Source organism: Cucurbita pepo, chromosome LG12 (assembly GCF_002806865.2).
Source record: "Cucurbita pepo subsp. pepo cultivar mu-cu-16 chromosome LG12, ASM280686v2, whole genome shotgun sequence".
Classification (NCBI taxonomy): Eukaryota; Viridiplantae; Streptophyta; class Magnoliopsida; order Cucurbitales; family Cucurbitaceae; genus Cucurbita; species Cucurbita pepo.
In genome coordinates, this window is record NC_036649.1 from 8,063,023 (window position 1) to 8,085,881 (window position 22,859).

The window sequence follows — 22,859 nt, forward strand, 5'->3', positions numbered from 1 at the left end:
TGATTATTAAGTGACATAAAAATGATTATTTTATCATTTTTAAGTTAAAAACTAGATTATATTTTTTGGAAAATTTAATGGGTAAACTAGTTTTTGTAACGAAATTTTCTCTATTTTTTATGCATATATATATATATATTTAAAAAATATTGATTTTAGGGAATTTTTTAATGGATAATTTCTCCTCTTCCACATAATTCTATTAAAAAAATGCAAAATATCATATAAATTTAATAATATTTTAGGAGCAAAAATATAATATGAAGTAGAATATAATTTAGGGACTTCTTCCCTCATTAGTAGAGTTCATCACAACCCATTTTAGTCATCATCTGCTGCACCAACAATTAACAATTTCGACTAATGGCAGCTTTTGGCGTACAAATGTGGGCTGAATCAAACAGGATTCTCTCCCTTTTCGCCACTTCTCTGTCTCCGATTCACATCCCTCAAATTCAAGCTCAGCTCATCGTTCAAAACCTCCATTCAAATCCCACCATAGCCCACCATTTCATAAACACTTGCCATGATCTTCGGCTTCTCGATTCCGCTCTTCTCTTCTTTACCCAAATCCCCAAACCCCACGTCTTCGTCTGCAATTCCTTAATCAGAGCCTTCTCGCACTCCAAAATCCCCCATACCCCTCTTTCCATTTACGCCCACATGAACAGAAACTCCATTCTTCCCAATAATTACACCTTTCCTTTCCTTCTCAAATCCTTGGCTGATTTCAACCACCTTGTGAGTGGACAATCTGTTCATGCCCACGTTGTGAAATTGGGATATGTTTCTGATGTTTATGTGCAGAATTCGTTGATGGATGTTTATGCGTCGTGTGGGAGAATGGGGTTATGCAAGAAGGTGTTCGACGAAATGCCTCTGAGAGATGTTGTGTCGTGGACTGTTTTGATTATGGGTTATCGAGTTGCTTTGATGTTTGATGATGCTTTGATTGCGTTTGAGCAGATGCAATATGCAGGTGTGGAGCCTAATCGTGTGACGATGGTTAATGCATTGGCTGCTTGTGCGAGCTTTGGAGCCATTGAAATGGGTATTTGGATACATGAGTTTGTGAAAAGGAGAGGGTGGGAAATGGATGTGATTTTGGGGACTTCTTTGATTGATATGTATGGGAAATGTGGAAGAATCGAAGAGGGATTGGTTGTTTTCCAAGCCATGAAAGACAAGAATGTGTATACATGGAATGCACTCATTAACGGGCTGGCATTGGCCAAAAGCGGAGAGGAGGCCATTGCTTGGTTTAAGAGAATGGATGAAGATGGAGGAGTTAAGGCAGATGAAGTGACATTAGTGGCAGTGCTTTGTGCTTGTAGCCACTCTGGCTTGGTGGACATCGGCAGGCAGATCTTCGGGTCGATGATCGACGGTAAGTTCGGGTTTTCTCCGGGAATCCAACACTATTCATGTATGGTTGATCTCTTGGCTCGTTCTGGGTGTATTGAGGAGTCCTTTGAATTGATTAAGAATATGCCTTTTGATGCCACCAAAGCAATGTGGGGGTCTTTGCTAGCTGGTAGCAGAGCTCAAGGGAGCTTGGAAATGAGCGAATTTGCAGCACGGAAGCTTGTTGAAATGGAACCAGAGAATGGTGCTTATTATGCTGTTTTATCCAATATCTGTGCAGAGATGGGGAAATGGAATGAGGTTGAGAAAGTGAGAAAGATCATGAAAGTGGAAGGACTGAAGAAGGATCTGGGGTCGAGTTCTGTTGAGAGCTTCAAGAGCCTGCCCCATTTCCCATGATATCGAGTTCCATGGTCATGTTAACCGAGGCGACGATAAGTCTCGCTTGTAATGACTTTGTAAATGCTTAAAAAGCACTTGGGAAATCATTCCAAGTGGGCTCATGATCTCCCTCGTCGCCTTTGTACCCGAAACAGATGCATTGCGCTAACCCGCGCGTAACCTTCCTTTCCCTATCCCTCTTCTGGTTATACCATTACCAATCTCAGGTAACCCCCGAGCCGGCTGCCTTTAACCTAATAAGAACCGATATCCTTATGATCAAATAAGGACCAACTTACTTCTCCGATCTCAACCTGAAACTTGTTGGGCCATTTTGACCATCCCTGATCCTAACTAGACTAGATAAGGGTTAGGAGATTCTTATTAGTGTAGAATAGTCATTTTCTCTGAGTCGCGCGGGACTGAGTGGCAACGACATGGAAAAACTTCTTGAAGTTGCAGAGTTCCATCCATTGTTGGGCGTCCATAGTTTTCTTAGTAATGGAGATACTAATTGGTAGCAGATTTGAAGCTCCCATTAAATACTTGTGAGCCTGTAATGGTTTGAGCTCCAAAGCAGAAAGGAGGCAGTGAGAAAGTCTTGGAAAGCTGCAATGGTTACAGGTAAAACTTTTATTAATTTATAAAATTGACACATTTATTTTTATTAATTTAGCATAAATTAAATACAAAACTGTGTCGTTTTGTAAGTGAAGTGAAAGAGCATGGGTAATAATCAGGTGGCTTAGTGAGTACCTGGGCTCGCCTTTAAAAGTAGCTTCTAGAGAAATTAGGGTTTTACTTATTTATAATAAACTAGTTTTAAAATCTTGATTTATTTAATATATACACATATATTTAATTAATTATAATTAAACTCTTAATTTTGTATTATTAGATTTACAAATTTAAAAAAAATTAAAAGTTTAAAAACTATTTATAATTTAATAATTATTTATTGAGTTTATATTTTACTCGAAAGTGACCGTACACGTCACTTAACATCACGTCCTTCTGTGATTGGTTCAAATATTTGGCCGGGATTTTCCATTTGTTCAGACGTTTAAACTTTGACCTCTTTATTTTATTCTTTTTCCCCTTTTTTTTCATTCAAATTTTCCTTGTAAAAAAATGAATATTATAATATAATTAATATATTTCCATAAATTCTTTTATAGTAAGGTTAAAAATTAATTATATTTCCATTGATTTTTATATAAATAATAAAGGAGTGTCGCTAATATGGGTAATTTTTACATTTATCTTAAAATGACCATTTATTTTTTTTTTCTTATTTTGGATTTATTTTCATTATTCACCCAGTTCGACAACAAAAAAATCATTGTTAACTCTTTGACAACGAAAAACCAAAAAAATCTCTACCCTAACTCTTTGACAACGAACCAAAAAAAGCTCTACCCTAACTCTTTGACAACGAAAAACCAAAAAAAGCTCTACCCTAACTCTTTGACAACGAAAAACCAAAAAAAGCTGACCTCTCAAGTCAAGAATTAGACCCTCACAATCACTAGCTATGCTTTTCTCTCATGCCTTTCTTCGTTCAGGGTTCAATATTCCGACATCCTAGGCGTAGAGGAACCATACCAATCCATTCCGAATTGGGTGGTTAAATTCTACTGCGGCGTAGAGGAACCACACTAGCATAAATCACTAGCTATGCTTTTCTCTCGTCTTTCTTCGTTGAGGGTTCAATATTCCAGCATCCTAGGCGTAGAGGAACCACACCAATCCATCTTGAACTTGGTGGTTAAATTCTAATGTGGTGACAGGTGACAGGTTCAATATTCAGGCGTCCTAAGCGTAGAGGAACCACACCAATCCATCCTATACTGGTGGTTAAATTCTACTGCGGCATAGAGGAACCACACCAATCCATCCCAAACTTGGTGGTTGCGGCATAGAGGAACCACACCAATCCATCCCAAACTTGGTGGTTAAATTCTACTACGGTGACAATACTGTAGGAGAGGTCCTCCAATAATAAAAAAGTTTAACCCTCTAATTCTGATATCTTAGAATCTACCCAAGCCTTTTATTTTTACTTCCCATAAATTGGATTATTTTGAATTTTTTTAATTCAACGAGTGAAGTCAACTAACACCCACTAATTATGCTCACTTTATTTTTTTATTTCCTTAAAAAAATGTAAAGTAAGTATTAGTTGATTAGTTAAATTAATAAAATATAAAATCATTTGGTCTTAATTATACTTTAAATAGAAATTAATTTGATTGCTCCCTTGAATCACATCATAATCAAATTATTGTGAATACTTTATCCCATATAATAAGATCTTACCTTAACAGCAAGGCTCAAGACTTTGATGTTATCACTAAAAAATAAAACCAAAACTCCTTTAGATTGTTAGCACTCCACACGCTCAAAGTTTCTATCAATGTTCATATGAAGTAGGAAGAAAACAAACTCAGAGATCTAATAGTTCATCATGTATAGCAACCAATTCCTCTGAATATGATAATCACACAGATCCAGTTCGTCATACTCAGAAGCACCAAGCTCGTTACATGGATGATACACACAACACACAGAAACAGAGAGGACCTACAGAGAAGACACTACCACAGTACAGTCTTTTATTCAAGTTTGTGATGATATGATCAGCACAAATCAAGACCCATCTGCAAAGTCTAAGGCTCCATCACTTGCGGAGAGCAAGGACTTTGGCCCAAGATGGCCTGGCTATGATATCAGCCACCCAAGCATTGACATGGGGTCTAGATTCAAACAGTTTCTTCGACGGTGTAGCCAACAGGTAGCCTAATACGGGGAGATGGTGCAGATCAGCCAAGCTGAAGGAGTCACCTCCCAAGTATTTGGACCCGGACAGCCTTTTCTCATAGATGTCAAGAACTTGGCCTAAATCAGCTTCGCTTTTCTCAACCACTGCAGGATCTGCATCACCCAGCCCAAATAATGGCTTTAGGCAGAACTCGAACACCAGTTTCATGGCTACTGGGTCAAAATGGTGGCTCTCCACCTCGATCCACGTTAACACGACCGCCCCTTTCTTGGAGTCTTTCGGAATCAACTCGGTTCCATTGCTAGCATAATTTCCCGAGATATACTGCGTGATCGCCCTGGATTCTACACACAAAACATTTTATCAAACACCTTGTGTGCAAAGTCACAAAACCCCACGATTTCTCCCTCTCTCAAAGTAAATCTTACCAAAAAGCGTCAGATCTCCATCGTTAAACCCAGGAACTTGACCAAAGGGCTACAACCAAAATCAAAATCAAAATCAAAATCAAAATCAAACCAACAAAACATTCAGGTAGTGATAACCCCAGAAATATCAAATCAAATCAAACCAAGACAAGGGAAATGGCTAAAAACCCACATTGATTGAGAGGAAGGGCTCTTTCTTGTGTTCCCCTTCATGCAACTTAACATTAACAAGCTCGAATTGAAGGCCCTTTTCGTAGAGGGCAGCTAGAACCCTAGCTGTGGCTGTAGAAGTGGGGATTCCGTGAACTTTAATACCGGCCATTGACACGAAAACAGGATTAGCGATGAACTAAGAGAAAAGGAAGATTGTGGAGAAAATGGATGTGAACTTGTGAAGGAAAATGGTAAATTATATATAGAAAAAGAGGTGGTGGGTAGGCGGTTTGATTATTACACTGATCAGCGCCAGTACGGCCTTGGCCACCGCGCTTCCACACACAGTCAATGACCAATATGATGCTTACACATGTCAAAGTTGTTTTAGAAATAGTCTCTGGAGTACCTAAGAGAACGTGGCCCGTGATTTTACCTAACCATCTTAGGAACCATTAACAAAATAAATAAATAATAATAATAATAAAATAAATATATATATATATATATATATATATTTAAAAATAAAATACTAGAAAAAATTAAATAATTGTGTTAGAATATTGTCTAAATAGCATATAAATAAATATTATTTTTTAGTCAAATTATTTTAATTTATTAATAATATACTTTAGGCTCTTAGTTTATGTGGGAATTATCTTAATAATTATTTTAATGAAAATAATAAAAAGATGTATATTTAGAAAAATAATTTAAAATAATCTGTATGTATACCCTAAAGATATAATATTCTTTATTAATTATTGAAAGATTTATGAAATATTAAAATCTGATATTATAAAATTTAAAATAATAACAATATTTAAAAAAATAAAGTGGGAAGTTTTTAAATTTAAGCATGGAATTATGACGTTGAATTATTTTCTTTTGTGTTGCGAATAATTAAATATAATGAATGCGCCCTTTCCCTATTCTATTTAGCACGTGCTTCTTTTTTCACAACATTTAAATTTTATTGCTCTTACTTTTTCCAAGGCTGCAAACACCTTTTTTTTTTCTTTCTTTTTTACTCTACCATTTCTGGATTTTTTTTTTAAAGAAATTTTTTTAATTTTTAATATATATATTTTATAATATTTGTTTAATGGATAATTTTGGTGAAAAGTGTAAAATATTTTTAATATATTTTAAAAATTATCATGTAATAGTAAATAACTCAAATTTTAATATGATAGCATTAAATAACTCAAATTTTAATATGATAGCATAGTTGTATGTATGGAATCCCCGCGAGGTTAAATGAATATCTCGTGAAAATAAATGGTAATTTTATAAGATAAAAATTGAAAAAAGTGACAAAAATAAAAATAGATAAAGTTTTCTTGCTTAAACTTAAAATGAAACCGACAATTTGTGGAATGAAGTTATTATTAAATTAACTTTGTTAATGGATCTAATAGATGAAGGCTGATCAAATTAACTACTCCCAAGGTTAGAATAACTATATAAAAATCTTCAACCAACGTTTAGATTCTTTCCAATTATTATTTTTTTATTTTTATTTGTAGTTCCGTTTCTACCTACCACCCACCCACGTTGAACTTTAAAAAATAAAAAAATAAAAAAATGTCTAATAAATATTTAATTTTTTAATTTTTAATTTTCAAATGATATAATTATGATATCTACTAAAATTTTAAATTTTATAAAATTGAATTATCAATTTATAGTTTTCTTTTTTTTTTTAAAGATAGAAATCTCTCATTTAATATTAAAAAAAAAAAGATTATTTACGAAAATATTTTAAAAGCAACCCTATTGGATAAAAGAAAAAGAAGAAAAAAAAAATTGTAATATAATATTCAAACTAAGAAAAAAAAATTTAATTTTGGTATCGCAATAGTCCCTTACTTATTTTTCGTTTCTAAAAGTGAAAACTACGTACCTCCACAAACAAACACGTGACCTTTCAACATGATTTGCCTGCGTGTAAGAATCCAAATGACCAAACTATAGCTTTTTCTCTATGCCACCATCAAAGGCATGTGTTTCTTGATCCATTATCTATTGCAAAAACCTCCTCATGTTCTAACATGGAAGCTGACAGAACACAACCAAATGCAAACATTCATAACATTCCAGTAGGGAAGCAAACAATGGCAATACCTGGACATATGTAGTACCCTTTGACAACTCTACAAGGATGGAAACTTATCCTAAATGGCATCATTCAAAACACACATGCTAGACTGGTTAGTAAAGGTTTCGACCAATTATCCGGGTCGAGTTCTGCTATAACTTACAGCCCAGAAATCAAATCTACCTACTGTTCTCCAAAAACACGGTGTATACGAACCAATGCCTATTCCGAGCAACAACTGCTATGATAAAAACATATACTGCACTTGTTCTTAGCCAAAAGGCCTAGAAAGGTTATCAAAAACTACTATGATATTCAATTGCAAGCCTTGTCTTATCCAACTTGTTGACATGTCTTTGTAACTCAAAGACACTGAATGGTGCATTACGTTGTCAATCAAATCCCCATTATATTACAACAAAGTTATCTCAAGAAATCTCATGAGCCATGTTTTCTTCTCTTCATTTTCCCCCCCTTTTTTATGTATAGCAAATAAGACAAGTAAAATTAAATATGAACATTAGTGGCAATAGTAGCATTTTTTTTCTTTTCTTCCCTTTCCCCTAAGACAGACATAGGCCAATCTATACATGTGCATCGATCTATTTACAACATGCTTAGGAGGAAGCAGGAAAATGCATACATACGACATAGCCAAAATAAAGAGGATATTGGGCTAGAAGGCTTCCTCTGGCATTAGAAAGTTGTGATATTCAAGCTGTGTCATCTCACCTCCGTTCACTGAATCAAATTGGCATCGGTAGAAGCTGCATACAATTAAAAATGGCACATCAAGATTCTAAATATTCAAAGCGGCAGTTAAACAAACAACCAAACAGAACATAGAAATGCATGGTGTAAAAGAAAATGGATTCTATAAGTTTGGGCAGTGGAAGAAAAGAAGATCTGAAGGGGAGTCGCTAAGAATACCAGATTGAATGGAAGCTTTCACAATTTAGGGTAATGCTGAAAATATAATGAAGCAAATAACAAATGGTTCGAGTTAAAATAGAAAAGGAATTGTCTATTTGCGTCTATGAAAACAAAAACGTTCATGTTAACTATATTTTTATATGACAACGTCGAATTTGTAGTTAGGTTTCCCAAGCAACCCTCATCTTAATTTCTATTCTGCGTAATAATCGCATAATAATCGTCAAGTGCACGAGAAATAATGAGAAAAGGGCTACAAAGACCTATTACCTTCCATCCATTCCAAGGATTACGACTGTATTCTTCTGATGACCAAAAGCAACAACATACTGAGAGCCTTCATGCAAGCGAAACTGAGCCACAGACCACTCTGACTTGAAATATTTTGGCAAGACACCTACAGGTGCAAGAGCGCTCATTATATCAAGAGGCTAAATAAGAACATTGGATGTTACTTGACATTCATATGCTACAAAACAATAAGGCTAATCTCCAATCTCTTTGCTTTCATGGGGTATTGCTGTTCTTATTGTTCTAGCAATCATTGAAAGAAAAATGAAACACAAAAGTAAAATGTGGTGGATAGTGTCAGCCCAACACTTGACTCTGTTACCTTTCTAGTCTTAAGCGTTCTTTTTTAGAGAGTGCAAGTAAATTTCCCTAGTTGTTATACTAAGCGATTCGAAGCGATTAAAAATGTTTGTATTACCTTTGATGAAGGAAAAGGAGGAGCCAGATGGTGCCACAGAAAGAGAGGAATCGTTTTGATGAGACATATCATTCCCAAGAGATCCAGAATTGACTTTAAGGCTGAATACATGGACAGTACCCTTGTCACTGGACACTGCCAGCCATTGGGCAGTCGATGAGAAAGCCAAACTGTATATCTCTGCTCTATCTGCACCTCTCCTTACCTATACATCACCTCCAGATAATTCAAAGTAAATTCGTTGCCATGTTAAGTACTTCATAAATGATTAACGAACATTCCTACAAATTCAAAACTAAATGGGGAGAACAAGATTACAGTTCAACATCCTCATTACACTGAAATTCTAACAATTCAGAACAATCCCAGAAGAAAAACTTCGTTTCCAAGAACATTAACGCACCTCTTGAAGCAAATTTCCATCAACTGTGTTGAATATCCGAACCAAAGTTCCCTTGGTGCTCGCTGTAGCAAGCAACTGCCCGTTGGTCGTAAGCGCGAAGCAAGCAATCCTCGAGTCGTGAGCCATAATAAACTTTGTCCGTCGAGAGGCATAATGCTCAACCCTAACCTGCCCCTTCTGCAGTCCGGGGCAGACAAGCACAAGCGAAGTACTCAACTGGGAAACAGCACAAAGACCCTTAGGGTTTGCAATAGTTTCGATCTGATGCAGCAACTTCAAGTCCGCAAAATTGTACACAAAAACCTTCTGCTCCAAAATAACAATAATCCGGTCTCTCTGTAGACGAACACCGCGAACAGCAGACCTAAACGAAAGCTCACCAATACACCGGCTCTGATGGTCATCCCAAATCATGACCTTATTACATGGATACTGAGGGTCAGGCCCACCACCAACAAGAGCCAAAATATTACACCGAAAAAGCATCTCAACGACGCCAATACCACCCCCACGGTCAAAATCCCTCCGGAAAATCTCACGGAATGGATCGCAATTGTAGATCCGAAACCCCCGGTCAGTCCCCGCAGCGAAGCAGCCATGGTCCTGATTGAAGGAGAGATGTAGCAGAGAAGGCTGCGAAGCAGCCGGTTCAACCGCCGTGGACGAAACGGTCGTCTCCACCGTCTGCGGCAACTGGGGCGGCTCCGATGAAATTGAATCGGAATCAAAGCGTTCGGAGTCAGCAACGGCCGGCGGAGGGTTGGGTTCAGGATTCGGCCATGGAGGTGACGGGAAGGCTGAGAGGGTCTCCATTAGAGACGGGGGAACGGAAAATCAGAGAAATTGAGGTTCAGATGAAAACGAAGATGGAGGAATCTTAAGACATGATTTAGAAGAAAACGCAGAACAAATTCGAGCTTCGAAGGATTGGGGATTGTGTGAAGTTACGAATTTGACTTCAAATCGTAAAGTAGCTCTAGAGGGTGCTTGGGGGTACTTTCGTCTTTTGAGACACCTGCTGATTCCGCCCCTATTCGGCGAGTGAGCGACACGTACCTGTAAATGACGTAATTAGCTTTGTTCTCCAGCGAAGCGAGTTAGAAAGTCATCCTGTCGGCTTGGGATTTAGGACCAACAATAGAAGGGTAATTTTGGAAAACTAATTTGGAAAAAATTTCCCTCTAATTTAATTAAATTTAAAGTTTAATAGTTTGTGTTAATTTAGTATTTAACAATTTAAACAAAAATTAATTTATATTTAATAGATATATTAATTTTTTAATTTCTATATTCATGAATTTATTATTGCTATTAGTTAGAAAATTTTGTTTAACATACATATTAAAATTTCATATATTTAATTACATTATTCAATTATTTATTTTTATTAAGTTAAAATACTAATTTTAAATTTTAATTCAAATTTTACTAATTTACTTTAAATTTTTGGATTTTTTAATTTATTTTGCCATGGTTCTCAATAAATTTATATTTCAAAAATTAACTCCAATAAATATAATTATGAAATCTTATAAATTATTTTAAATAAAATACAATTACAGTAAAAAGTAATTCAAAAAAATTGTAGTTCATTATTATTAATTATAATTTTAACTTTTAAGTCAATTATTTATGCTTAAAATTATGATATATTTCGATAAATAATTAATTAATTATCAATAATCAATAAATAAGTATTGAAAATTAACTTCTTTTCTTCTTAACCCAAATTAATTATCATCCATGCTCAAGCTTACAAAGCCACGCAAATCAAGCCCATCCGATATCGACCAATCCAAACCGTAGATCTGAAGTATCACCATCCAATCAGTGGGGTCTATTCCCATTCCCAACGAATTCGCCATAGTCTCGGCTACACACAATCACTACTCTCCCTGCGCAATATGAATTATTTTACACGACGCCAAAAAATATATATATATATATTACATTAACTCTTATTGGGCACAACTCTCTTCTACCGCTGCTTGCTTCCAGGACTTGCTTAATCTGAAGCACCGGCGGGAATCAACGCTTCCGAAGCTCTCTCATCATCATCTCCTAACTCTGAGGATAGAGATTCCATCTGGTGAGTTCTGTATCGCTTTTTTCTTCCTCTTTACCATTTATGAGTTCGTTTGATCTGCTGTTGATGAANCTTTCTCGACGTGTTTTGAGATGGACGTTATTTCCTGTTCGAAGCAGTATAGCCTGTGTTTACTGATCATAGAATTCTTTTTAGCGATTAGCTTTGTTTTTACTGAGTTTTCTATCACTTTCGCTAACGAATTAGTTAATTTTAGCTTCTGTTGATGGATGTAGAGAGTAGTTGATTATTTGTTGTTATATTACCATGGCTTAATTTGTTCATTAGTTGAGAAATGGTAGTCATATCCTGTGACAGGAACTTGAATAGCCTGAATAATGTAGCATGATTTGCTAGTAATAGAATACTTCCAGAAATTACTTTGCTCGTTAGTATTGAGATTGGTATGCATGGAGGAAAATGATATCTGGTGAGATTGTAGGCTGCACTGTAATTGACCATATCATTTTTGGTGTTTAAATGGAGTTCTAGATATCTAGACATGGATACTGCTCTTCATGGTTTGAAAACGTGCAACTCTACATTCAAATGGAGCTCTGTGATTATAGTTTATCCATTGGCAGGTATTCTCACCCATTCTCTGAGGTAAATGCACTGAGAGCCTTTGTATCAGGTGAGTTTTAGTTCCATCTTGAATTTTTAAACATTGCATTTTCTTTTTGTAGAACTTCATTGCCAAAAATATTGCTTTTGTTAACGCATTTAAGTAAGCTTAATTTTTATTTGTTGCCTGGAAGAGTAAATTAGTTATTTCTGCACTTCATTCAATCCATTGCTTTCAACAGGAAATGCCACTTCTGAAAAATAATGATCCAGAATTTTGTTGTAAATTATGTGTTACTGTTTTATCTTTATCCATTCCAATCCTCATGTTGCCTTTATATTTAATACATAAGCTTTTTCCTTTCCATTTTCAAGTTCTAGAACTGGTAACTTCTGAAACTTCACGGCTTTGCTGCTGAAAATGAAACTACAAACAAATTGCAAAGGCATTACTATTTGTGCACGAGAAAAGAGTAGCTCATTTAGATGTGAAACCTGACAGTATATATTGTAAAAAATGGTGTTTATAAACTTGATTTTGGGTGTGCTACCCTTCTGAAAAAAGCCTACCGATTGACGAGGGTGATGCACACTATATGCCTCAAGAAATTATGAGTGAAAGATATGATATGGTCATTGATTGCAATTTCAAAAATTGCCACTCCTTCCTGGTCATTCATTGCAATTTCAAAACTTAATCAAGGTACTGATTAATTGAACTGAAAAATCATACGCATGAGCACATAAGCACCTAAAGATGTTGAATCATCCACTAAGGAGTCAGATTTTGCTCTTTCATCCGAACTCATGGGAAAAGTCTTTCTAAATCTTCTTCCTAATGCTGGATTACTAGATTTAGTTGTTACTAATACCTCTCTTAAGATACGCTGAACCATCATCAAAGCAAGTCCAAGCCCATGGAAGAAGGGCCTTTTTGTCTTGGAAGCCCTTTCCTTACTCCTCACTATTGTCTAGGATAACGTTTTTTTTTTTTTTTTTACCAATTCTCATGGCTTTAGGAATGGGCTCAGGCTAGGGTGTAATCGAATTTCTTTTTTGAATGGGATTCGTTTGTTATATTTTGCTCTGTTCATATCTACCGAGTTTGCCTTTCGGCCTGATAGGCCTCGACTCACCCTCCTAGGATGATGAACCTTGTAGTGGAATCTGGTCACTGTATCTATCAATGTTTGCATTTCTTCCCACAAATTTTACTTTCCATTAAAAACGTCTATCATTGTAAGAAGGTCAAAACTCCTGCCACCAAAATAAAATTGAACGAAGTTGCATTCCTACCTTCCAAAAGATAAAAGGAAGCTGCAGTTATTTTTTTTTCATACGAAGATATCTCCTAATCCTGTTAACCTATGATGCATGTATTTAGATGAACAAATGTTTTCTTGTTTTGTCAGATTCCTCGTTCTGCAAATAACAATATGTGTTTACCAAAAGGAACATTTGACTTTGTTTGTTTGTTTGAACCGTCTGAATATTTAATGCTCTGTTGGGGTTATTTTTGAAAGATGGGATCATTAGATAAATAAAGCCAGGCATATTGTTAAGGATAGTTGACGGTTCACTATAAGGCAAATATTGCATTCATTTATTATACTTTTCTTTTATTACTATTTCCATATTATTTGTAATTTACCATATTTCTGTATCCTGAAAATGATTATAAATAAGAGAACTCTCACCCCCATTTAGGTGCGGTGATTCAGCAAACATTCACATGGTATCAGAGCCCTTTCGGTTTAACAACCTGATCCTTTCTTCTCTATGGCTTCCGAATCTTCTTATCATCTTCTTCCTTTCAATACTCTAATCCATATGATCACCATCAAACTTTCTTCCTCCAATTATCTTCTTTGGAAAAGCCAACTTCTCCCTCTCCTTGAGAGTCAAGACATGCTGGGCTATGTCGATGGAACTATGGTTCCACCACCTCGCTTTGAACCAGAAACCTCTTCAACACTCAACCCCAAATATTTGGCATGGAGAGCAGCCGATCAACGACTTCTCTGTCTCCTGCTCTCCTCTCTCACTGAGGAAGCCATGGCTGTTGTCGTTGGTCTCTCTACTGCACGTGATGTTTGGCTTGCGTTGGAAACTACGTTCAGCCATCAGTCGAAAGCTCGTGAACTGAGACTCAAGGATGACTTGCAGTTGATGAAACGTGGCACCAAACCTGTTGCTGAGTATGCCCGTGCCTTCAAAAAAATTTGTGACCAACTTCATGCCATCGGCAGACCGGTCGAGGACATTGATAAAGTGCACTGGTTCCTTCGTGGACTCGGCACCGAATTTTCAGCTTTTTCTACTGCTCAGATGGCTCTCACCTCTATCCCCTGTTTTGCAGATTTAGTCTCTAAAGCTGAAAGTTTTGAGTTGTTTCAGCTCTCCCTTGAGTCCTCTAACTCCACTCCTACAGCATTCACAGTCACTAATCGTGGTCGCACCCATGGAAGCCACCCTGCTTCCTTTACCAACCAGCGAGGTCGTTCTTATTCTCACAAAAACAACTCTTTTAATCGAGGACGAACCCACTCAAGTCAAGGTCGTCGACCACCTCACTGCCAAATATGCCGCAAAGAGGGCCATTATGCTGACCGCTGCAACCAACGGTATGTTCGACCTGATTCTTCTCATGCTCACCTTGCTGAAGCCTTTAACACGTCATGTTCTATTGCTGGACCCGATACTGCTGATTGGTTTCTGGACACTGGAGCTTCGGCCCATATGACTGCCGACCCATCTATTTTGGATCAGTCTAAAAATTACACGGGTAAGGACTCTGTGATTGTAGGAAACGGTGCATCCCTACCCATTACCCACACCGGTACTCTTTCTCCTGTTCCAAATATTCACTTGTTAGATGTCTTGGTTGTCCCTCACCTCACTAAAAATCTTCTTTCCATAAGTAAATTAACGTCTGATTTTCCTCTCTCCGTTACATTTACTAATAATCTTATTACTATCCAGAATCGTCAAACAGGAAGGGTGGTGGCAACCGGTAAAAGAGATGGAGGGCTATATGTGCTGGAGCGCGGCAACTCTGCTTTTATTTCAGCCCTTAGAAACAAATCTTTACGTGCCTCATATGATTTATGGCATGCTCGTCTAGGTCATGTGAATCATTCTGTTATTTCTTTTTTAAATAGAAAAGGTCATCTTTCTCTTACGTCTTTATTGCCTTCTCCATCATTATGTAATACTTGTCAGCTTGCGAAAAGTCATCGATTGCCTTATTCCCGCAATGAACGTAGGTCGTCTCATGTGTTAGATCTTATTCATTGTGATCTTTGGGGTCCTTCTCCCGTCAAATCAAATTCGGGTTTCCTTTATTATGTTATTTTTATTGATGATTATTCTCGATTCACTTGGTTTTACCCTTTAAAATTTAAATCTGATTTTTTTGATATTTTTCTTCAATTTCAAAAATTTGTGGAAAATCAATATTCTTCTCGTATCAAGGTATTTCAAAGCGATGGTGGTACCGAATTTACTAGTACTTGTTTCAAAACTCATTTACGTAATTCTGGCATCCACCATCAACTCTCTTGTCCATATACACCTGCTCAAAATGGTCGTGCTGAGAGAAAACATCGTCATGTGACTGAGACTGGCTTGGCCCTTCTCTTTCACTCTCATCTTTCTTCTCGTTTTTGGGTTGACGCCTTCAGCACTGCAGCTTATATTATCAACCGGTTGCCTACTCCACTTCTTGGAGGTAAGTCACCCTTTGAACTCCTTTATGGCTACACTCCACATTATGACAATTTTCATCCCTTTGGTTGTCGTGTTTATCCTTATTTGCGTGATTATATGCCTAACAAGCTTTCTCCCCGCAGCATTCCTTGTATTTTTTTGGGTTATAGTCCTGCTCATAAAGGGTTCCGCTGTCTTGATCCGGCCACCACTAAGCTATATATCACCTGTCATGCTCAATTTGATGAAACCCACTTTCCTGCTATCCCTAGCTCCCAGACCCAACCTCTTTCCTCTATTCCTATTTCAAATTTCTTAGAACCACATTTTCATCATATTGATTCATCCCCCCCTACCACTTCATCACCGCAAACTCCTCGATCCAGTTCATCCCCATGTGATATTTGTTCTGACCTTGTAGATGAGTCTGTGCAGGTTGATACTTCTCTTGCAGGTTCCACTTTGCCACCCTCGACTTCTAATTCGACCTCTATTGAACCTCCTGTTGATTTCTCTTCTTTGGGCACTCATCCTATGATCACACGAGCCAAAGCTGGTATATTCAAGACTCGTCATCCAGCAAATCTTGGTATTTTGGGCTCATCTGGACTTCTTTCTGCTCTTCTTGCATCCACTGAGCCAAAAGGATTCAAATCTGCGGCTAAGAATCCTGCTTGGGTGGCTGCCATGGATGAAGAAATTCGAGCATTACAACAAAATGATACTTGGACTTTGGTTCCTCGCCCTGCCAACACCAACATCGTGGGCTCTAAATGGGTGTTTCGTATTAAATATTTGCCTGATGGATCTGTCGAGCGTTTCAAGGCTCGTCTTGTTGCCAAAGGTTATACTCAGGTTCCTGGTCTTGACTACACTGACACTTTCAGTCCGGTTGTCAAAGCTACCACTGTCCGTGTTGTGCTTTCTATTGCAGTCACAAATAAATGGCCTCTTCGACAACTTGATGTCAAGAATGCTTTTCTCAATGGAACTCTTATTGAACGTGTTCATATGGAACAACCTCCTGGGTATATTGATCCTCGATTTCCCACTCATGTTTGTCTATTAAAGAAAGCCCTCTATGGTTTAAAGCAAGCTCCTCGTGCTTGGTTTCAGCGTTTTAGCTCATTTCTTCTCACACTTGGGTTTTCTTGCAGTCGCGCTGACACGTCCCTTTTTGTCTTTCATCAGCAATCTAACATTATCTATTTGCTTCTTTATGTTGATGACATTATTGTTACCGGCAACAACTCATCTCTTATTGACAGCTTTACTCGCAAGCTTCATTCTGAGTTTGCTACCAAAGATTTGGGTTCTCTCAGTTACTTTCTTGGTCTTGAAGCTTCACCCACTCCTGATGGTCTCTTTATTAGTCAGTTAAAATATGCTCGAGATATTCTTACTCGTGCTCAGTTGCTCGATAGCAAACCAGTTCACACTCCCATGGTTGTTTCTCAACACCTGACTGCTGATGGTTCTCCTTTCTCTGATCCTACTCTCTACAGATCTCTTGTTGGCGCCCTTCAGTACTTGACTATTACGCGTCCAGATATTGCCTATGCTGTCAATTCTGTCAGTCAATTCTTGCATGCCCCTACTGCAGATCACTTTCTTGCTGTCAAACGTATTCTTCGCTATGTCAAAGGAACACTCCACTTTGGTCTTACCTTTCGTCCATCCACTGTTCCTAGTATGCTAGTCGCTTATTCGGATGCTGACTGGGCTGGTTGTCCCGATACTCGTCGTTCTACATCCGGCTATTCTATTTATCTTGGTAACAATCTGGTTTCTTGGAGTGCCAAAAAGCAACCTACTGTCTCACGCTCCAGCTGTGAATCTGAGTATCGTGCTCTTGCCACAACCGCTGCTGAACTTCTTTGGGTTACGCATCTTTTGCATGACCTCAAGGTCCCTATTTCACAGCAGCCCTTACTCTTATGTGACAACAAAAGTGCTATTTTTTTGAGCTCTAATCCCGTTTCTCACAAGCGGGCCAAACATGTTGAACTAGATTATCATTTTCTTCGAGAACTTGTTATCGCTGGCAAACTTCACACACAATATGTACCCTCTCATCTTCAAGTTGCTGACATCTTCACAAAGAGTATTTCTCGACCTCTCTTTGAATTTTTCAGATCCAAGCTTTACGTTCGTTCAAATCCGACGCTCAGCTTGCGGGGGGGTGTTAAGGATAGTTGACCGTTCACTATAAGGCAAATATCTAGATATTTGCCTTACATTACGGGTTACCATATTTGCCCTCTTATTAAAGGCAAATATATTGCATTCATTTATTATACTTTCCTTTTATTACTATTTACCTATTATTTGTAATTTACCATAGTTCTGTATCCTGAAAATGATTATAAATAAGAGAACTCTCACCCCATTTAGGTGTGGTGATTCAGCAAACATTCACACATATCTTATCAAAATGAACTAACTTTAGATGGTCTTTTAGCTGTCTGTTCTACATTTGTGTAGTTTGATCAGATTGCTTATATTGTTTGAGAAGCCTGATTTTATCAGTCGAGCATAATTCATCAAACAAAAATGCAGAAGATGTATTATCCTGTTTCTCTTCAAGTCTTTGAGCGGTAAACTTAATAAATTAAATTCTCAAATAGCCTTTGAGTGAATGAAGTCCAACTTAATGCAAAGAAGAACGATTTGATATCCCATATCCCATTTGGAAGAGAAATTATAGAAGAATCTTACCTCTGATAAAAGCATGGATTCTAGATTGCCTTTGTATGACGATGAGGAAATGTTCACTATTTACTTCATTATCTTGAAACTTTATTAGAGATGTTCAGGACCTTCCCATTTCTTAGCTACTCGTTTCTTTGATTGATTGATTGATAACTCTAACAGGCTATGGTGGATCTCGAACTGGCACGACGTCCTTCGGCAAGGGAAATTCTTGAGACTCCCATATTAGAAAAGGTCAGAGATCATACCAAATCTTAGGACAATGTCAACCATGGTATCATCTTATTGTGTTCTCTTTTTCTCAGATGTGCTTTGTTTGTACAATTCCTTAATATCAGCATGCTATTTTGTTACATTGCAATCCCCACTTTACCAAAGTTCATGCACCAAATTTAGCCTAAAATTGCTTTCGTTTTCAAATATTTGAAGTCTGAAGGCATGTTTAAAAGCTATTTTGAAATGATTAAAACCACTTTCAAGATGTAAGATAAAAAATTAAATTGATTTTTGAATGATTCAAGACATTTTTTGATTACGTAATTAAAACGTTCCTCCCTATATAGTTATAATACGTGTAATATGTTGAATTTGATGGTTTAGGAAAAAACTATGAATATTAGTGATTATGCCTAAATAAATACAGTTTATATTTGTATGGTTTGTTGGGATTTTGAGATGATTAGAATATTAATGAATATGCCTAAATAAATAGAGTTTAGATTTTGAGGATCGTTCCTTCCCAAACAAACCATACATTTTCACCTACCCCAGAAGAAATAAAGTTCAATCAGCCAAAGCTAGAAAAGAGGCAAAGCTAGTTATTATGCAAAACTTAGAAGCTTTTGCTGGTTTTTCTCTATGTTTACGAAATCAAAGAGGAAATAATGGCAATCAAAAGGGTCTAAAAAGATGGTTTCTTGTTTTCCTTGCATACAATTTCTTCAAATTGTTCAATTTGGTTACTACAAAAGCACATATATTGATTGTTTAGAAATTGATTCAACATTGCTTGTTTGTGTTAGAAATGGCTAAGATAAATGGATTCACATTCTCTGTCTCATCTTTCTTTTTTTCTTTTTTCTTTTGTTGAAAAAGGAATTCAATATTTTTGATTAGTGGAGGATGAAGAAAGAAATTATTGTGACAAAAAAATTTCCTTATTGAAGTTGGGACAATTTTCTTATGGAAATGATAAATGAATATTTTGCTTATTCTTGTTCATACACGGACTTTTTGTCCAAATTTTTGACAAATTTAATAAACTCTCGTGACTACTGCCTCTTATATAAATATGTAGATCAAAAATGTTAAAATTCAATATGATTTCATTTGAAGGAAGTAAATAGAAACAGATTTATCTCGATGATCAATATCTATAATTCGTTCATAGAACCATCATTTAAATCATCCTTCTTTATGTACACTAAATTAAGCTAAAATGGCATATTCAAACTCCATCAACCACTAATCCACCAAAGGTCATGAATTCAAAATAATAATAATAGTAATAATAATAATAAGGATGTCATCCAATATATTTTTTCTTCTCTCTCTATAAATAATATCACACACTTCACTTCCATTAATAAATCACCACCTCTCTCCCTCTCTAAAAAAATTACTGGAAAAGTAGAAATAGACGACCTCAACAACAGTCCCAAATACTCTCATTGCCGAAACTACGCCGTTTCGATTCACAACCTCGACGACCGCCGCTGCCTCCGTGGCGGCTGCGGGCTGGTGGGTGTCTCTGCAACTGGCCTTTCAGACCATCGGAATAGTGTACGGAGATATAGGAGCGTCGCCGTTGTATGTTTTTCCGACAACTTTTGATCCATTTAGTTAAGTACGTCTTCATCGTTTTGCAGGCTAATGACAATAGCAATGGTACGATTTTTTATTTTTTATTTTCATTGCAGACTAGAATGTTTGCTTAATCCACACCACCTAAATGATCTCCATCTACAATCAAATAAATTACAAGAATATGGAAATAATAATAAATTGAAAGATACCTATTACAAAATTATAATTTAGTACTAAATATCCTTAACATTATGTACGTCTTCATCATCTTGCAGGAACGACAATGGCGATGGTACGATTTTTTATTTTCTTTTTGGACTTCGAGTATTTAAAATAAAAATAATTATTACTTATAAATAATAATTATTATAATGTAATATTATTCTGATAAAATACTCGAGTTAGTTCCAATATTTTTCAATTTAGTTTTAATGTTTTATGAAATGGAGAAAATATATTAAAAAAAATTATTTAAAAAATAACAATAAATGAGATATTTTGAAAATTGAAAAGTTATTGATTCCCAAGTCCCAACATATTTCAAAAGAACCCCTTTTGACCAATTAATATCATATTTATTAAATACTTTTGTTTTTTCCCCAAACAATTGGGAAGTCCCATTAGACACTTCAAATTAATTTAATTGTTATACAAATACATTTTAAATATAAATAATATTAAAAAAAAAATTGCAAAATTACTCTCTACAAAGGGGTAAATATGTAATATTACAAAGTTGATTTTTTTTTTCAATATTTATTAAAAGAACAATTTTTTTAAACTAGAGGGGTAAATTTGCAAACTTTGCAAATTAGAGGGTGTAATTTGCAAAGATATTTAAAATCCTCATGAATTTTTGTTCATAGTTAGGAATCCATTTTGTCGTTTTGCAGGGAGTTGGTAGAGAGTCAATTTCTCCTTTGGAATTATTTTGCAGCAAAAATTAATTTTTTAAAAATTACAATTAATGTAAATATGGAAGAGTTGCATTTCATTTTGCTCTCTTTGTTTTGACTTTGCAGTTAAGTCCTTGTGTTTGTAATTATTGCAGTTTTGTCACCTGTTGGAGGCGTTAGGAAGGCTCAAGGTATGCAATTATGCCCATTTTAATATTTAGAAAAGTTTCGGGTCTATTTGGTAATTATTTTATCTTTGCTCTTCATCACTATTTTTTACTATAATTTACTTATTTTATTATCTAAAAAAAGTAATAGATATTATTGGTTTTTTTTTTAATAAAATAAAATAGTATTTTATTATTTTAAAAATGTGGGGACCAACTTATATATAATGGTAAGAATCTAAGGACTAAATATTTAATTATTTGAAATTAGGGTTTAATTTATAATATTAGTTTGATAAATCTTTTAATTTCTTTAGTTATTAATTAAAATATCAAATATATTTTTTTAAAAAAAAGTGAAATAATAATAATAATAATAATAATAATTAGAGTTTAAGTCTAATCTTAGAAAGTAATGATTTGTTTAGTCCTCGTAAACAATGGGTCCCATTAAAACAACATAAACCTACTAACGCTAATCCTCGCAGAGTTCTAGGCCTTGCTCTTTTCTACACCGAGCTCGTGCAAGAGATTCCTCCTATTTTCAAGCTTTTACATGGCAAACGTGCGAGCCCTTCATCATGCCCTCGTCTTCGTCTCTATCAAGTCATTGCCTATAAGTAAGGTCTTGTTAGACGAGCGGTTTCTCTTTTATAGGGTTGAGACAAAAGAGCTTAATATCTTTCGATGCATCATACAATATCGATACACAGACGGTCACAATGAGCGAGAGTCGTTCGAGAAGAGCTAAGGTGGTGAGATTGAAAGGGTTTGATAAAGCAAAACGGCGTCGTTCACTTGGTTGGAGAAAGTGAAATTGTTCCTCACCAGCGTTTTACTCAAACTACAATCCAAACTTTAAAATGAATTTTTAAATAATAAGTTGGAGAAATAAACTATTTTAAGTGAAACAATAGAATTAAAATTCTAAATAATGGGTTTTTTAGGAATTTAATTAAAAAAATTATAAATTAGTAAATATTTTTATAATTAAATTTATTTTTTAATTTAATTTTGATTTAAATAAAAAGGAACAAAAATATCTTATTCACCGTGTGGGAACACAGCCATCCACTATTTGCACGTTATAAATTGGGAATCGTAGGGGTGACGTGGCACAATTCCATTGGGCATTCATTTGTGACTTCTCCACTGCATGGTGGAATTATTGTAGTCGTCTACGCATGGAGAGTCAAGGAAAGAAGCTTCTCTCCTTTGAAATTTTGAGGATCAAAATGCAAATACCAAAATTTAAAGGACCTTCCTTGAATTTTCCACTTTTTCCCAAAAATAAAAAAAATAATTTAAGTACTTTTTTAGAAAATTATGATAATAAATGTTTTTTTTTTTCAAAATTTACCAAAAAAAATATAAGAATTTAACTTCTAATAACAAATTCAAGTCTTACGTGGCATGTAACTTTTTTAAAATTAAAATTAAATAATTAAATAGATTTTCTAATTAAAAAAAAAAACAAAATGTAAGTATAGTGGAACATAATTTCTTTTAATTTTTAACCATTTTTAATTATAAATTTAGTAAAAATAAGAGGGAAATTAATGATGTTTTTTTTTTCTAGTTTCAATTAATGAACATTTATTTATTTAAATTTAGTATAAGAATTTATTATTATTATTATTATTTAAAAAAAAAAAAAAAAAAAAA

The 22,859-nt window shown here is 35.5% G+C and overlaps 3 protein-coding genes and 2 long non-coding RNA genes across 6 annotated transcripts; 3 read left to right on the forward strand and 2 right to left on the reverse strand.

The window, feature by feature from the left end:
- Nucleotides 1–254: 254 nt before the first annotated feature.
- On the forward strand, nucleotides 255–3,871 carry LOC111807249 (pentatricopeptide repeat-containing protein At5g56310-like). Of its 2 annotated transcripts, none has more exons than XM_023692891.1 (2): nucleotides 255–2,370; nucleotides 3,537–3,871. In XM_023692891.1, the coding sequence occupies exon 1, from the start codon at nucleotides 364–366 to the stop codon at nucleotides 1,762–1,764; it is 1,401 nt and encodes a 466-aa protein (XP_023548659.1). In that variant the 5' UTR covers nucleotides 255–363; the 3' UTR covers nucleotides 1,765–2,370; nucleotides 3,537–3,871. The 2 variants fall into 2 exon arrangements, with proteins under 2 accessions (XP_023548659.1, XP_023548660.1); XM_023692892.1 differs by lacking the exon at nucleotides 3,537–3,871 and adding an exon at nucleotides 3,312–3,509.
- Nucleotides 3,872–4,156: 285 nt separating this feature from the next.
- LOC111807250 (glutathione S-transferase-like) lies at nucleotides 4,157–5,362 on the reverse strand. The gene is made up of 3 exons (XM_023692894.1): nucleotides 5,129–5,362; nucleotides 4,957–5,005; nucleotides 4,157–4,872 (listed from the first exon to the last, which is right to left on the reverse strand). The coding sequence occupies exons 1-3, from the start codon at nucleotides 5,276–5,278 to the stop codon at nucleotides 4,427–4,429; spliced, it is 645 nt and encodes a 214-aa protein (XP_023548662.1). The 5' UTR covers nucleotides 5,279–5,362; the 3' UTR covers nucleotides 4,157–4,426.
- Nucleotides 5,363–7,552: 2,190 nt separating this feature from the next.
- On the reverse strand, nucleotides 7,553–10,179 carry LOC111807441 (autophagy-related protein 18a-like). The gene is made up of 4 exons (XM_023693174.1): nucleotides 9,256–10,179; nucleotides 8,853–9,057; nucleotides 8,414–8,540; nucleotides 7,553–7,977 (listed from the first exon to the last, which is right to left on the reverse strand). The coding sequence occupies exons 1-4, from the start codon at nucleotides 10,066–10,068 to the stop codon at nucleotides 7,887–7,889; spliced, it is 1,236 nt and encodes a 411-aa protein (XP_023548942.1). The 5' UTR covers nucleotides 10,069–10,179; the 3' UTR covers nucleotides 7,553–7,886.
- A 1,050-nt stretch (nucleotides 10,180–11,229) lies between these two features.
- LOC111806556 lies at nucleotides 11,230–18,678 on the forward strand. Its single transcript, XR_002816823.1, has 3 exons — nucleotides 11,230–11,344; nucleotides 11,834–11,975; nucleotides 18,488–18,678. It is a non-coding gene; the product is annotated as an uncharacterized LOC111806556 (long non-coding RNA).
- A 1,249-nt stretch (nucleotides 18,679–19,927) lies between these two features.
- On the forward strand, nucleotides 19,928–21,280 carry LOC111807703. The gene is made up of 3 exons (XR_002816977.1): nucleotides 19,928–20,212; nucleotides 20,407–20,423; nucleotides 21,183–21,280. It is a non-coding gene; the product is annotated as an uncharacterized LOC111807703 (long non-coding RNA).
- The last annotated feature ends 1,579 nt before the right edge of the window (nucleotides 21,281–22,859 follow it).

Bases quoted from the DNA above. Each gene is read 5' to 3' on its own strand.
- LOC111807441 (XM_023693174.1), bottom strand. From the start codon at position 10,068: ATGGAGACCCTCTCAGCCTTCCCGTCACCTCCATGGCCGAATCCTGAA. The intron at 9,058-9,255 runs GTGCGTTAATGT...GGTGATGTATAG, and splicing joins ATGGAAATTTGCTTCAAGAG to GTAAGGAGAGGTGCAGATAG. The intron at 7,978-8,413 runs GTAATAGGTCTT...AATTGTATGCAG, and splicing joins ATCCTTGGAATGGATGGAAG to CTTCTACCGATGCCAATTTG.
- LOC111807249 (XM_023692891.1), top strand. From the start codon at position 364: ATGGCAGCTTTTGGCGTACAAATGTGGGCTGAATCAAACAGGATTCTC.
- LOC111807250 (XM_023692894.1), bottom strand. From the start codon at position 5,278: ATGGCCGGTATTAAAGTTCACGGAATCCCCACTTCTACAGCCACAGCT. The intron at 5,006-5,128 runs GTGGGTTTTTAG...TTTTGGTTGTAG, and splicing joins AGCCCTTCCTCTCAATCAAT to CCCTTTGGTCAAGTTCCTGG. The intron at 4,873-4,956 runs GTAAGATTTACT...TTTTGTGTGTAG, and splicing joins TGGAGATCTGACGCTTTTTG to AATCCAGGGCGATCACGCAG.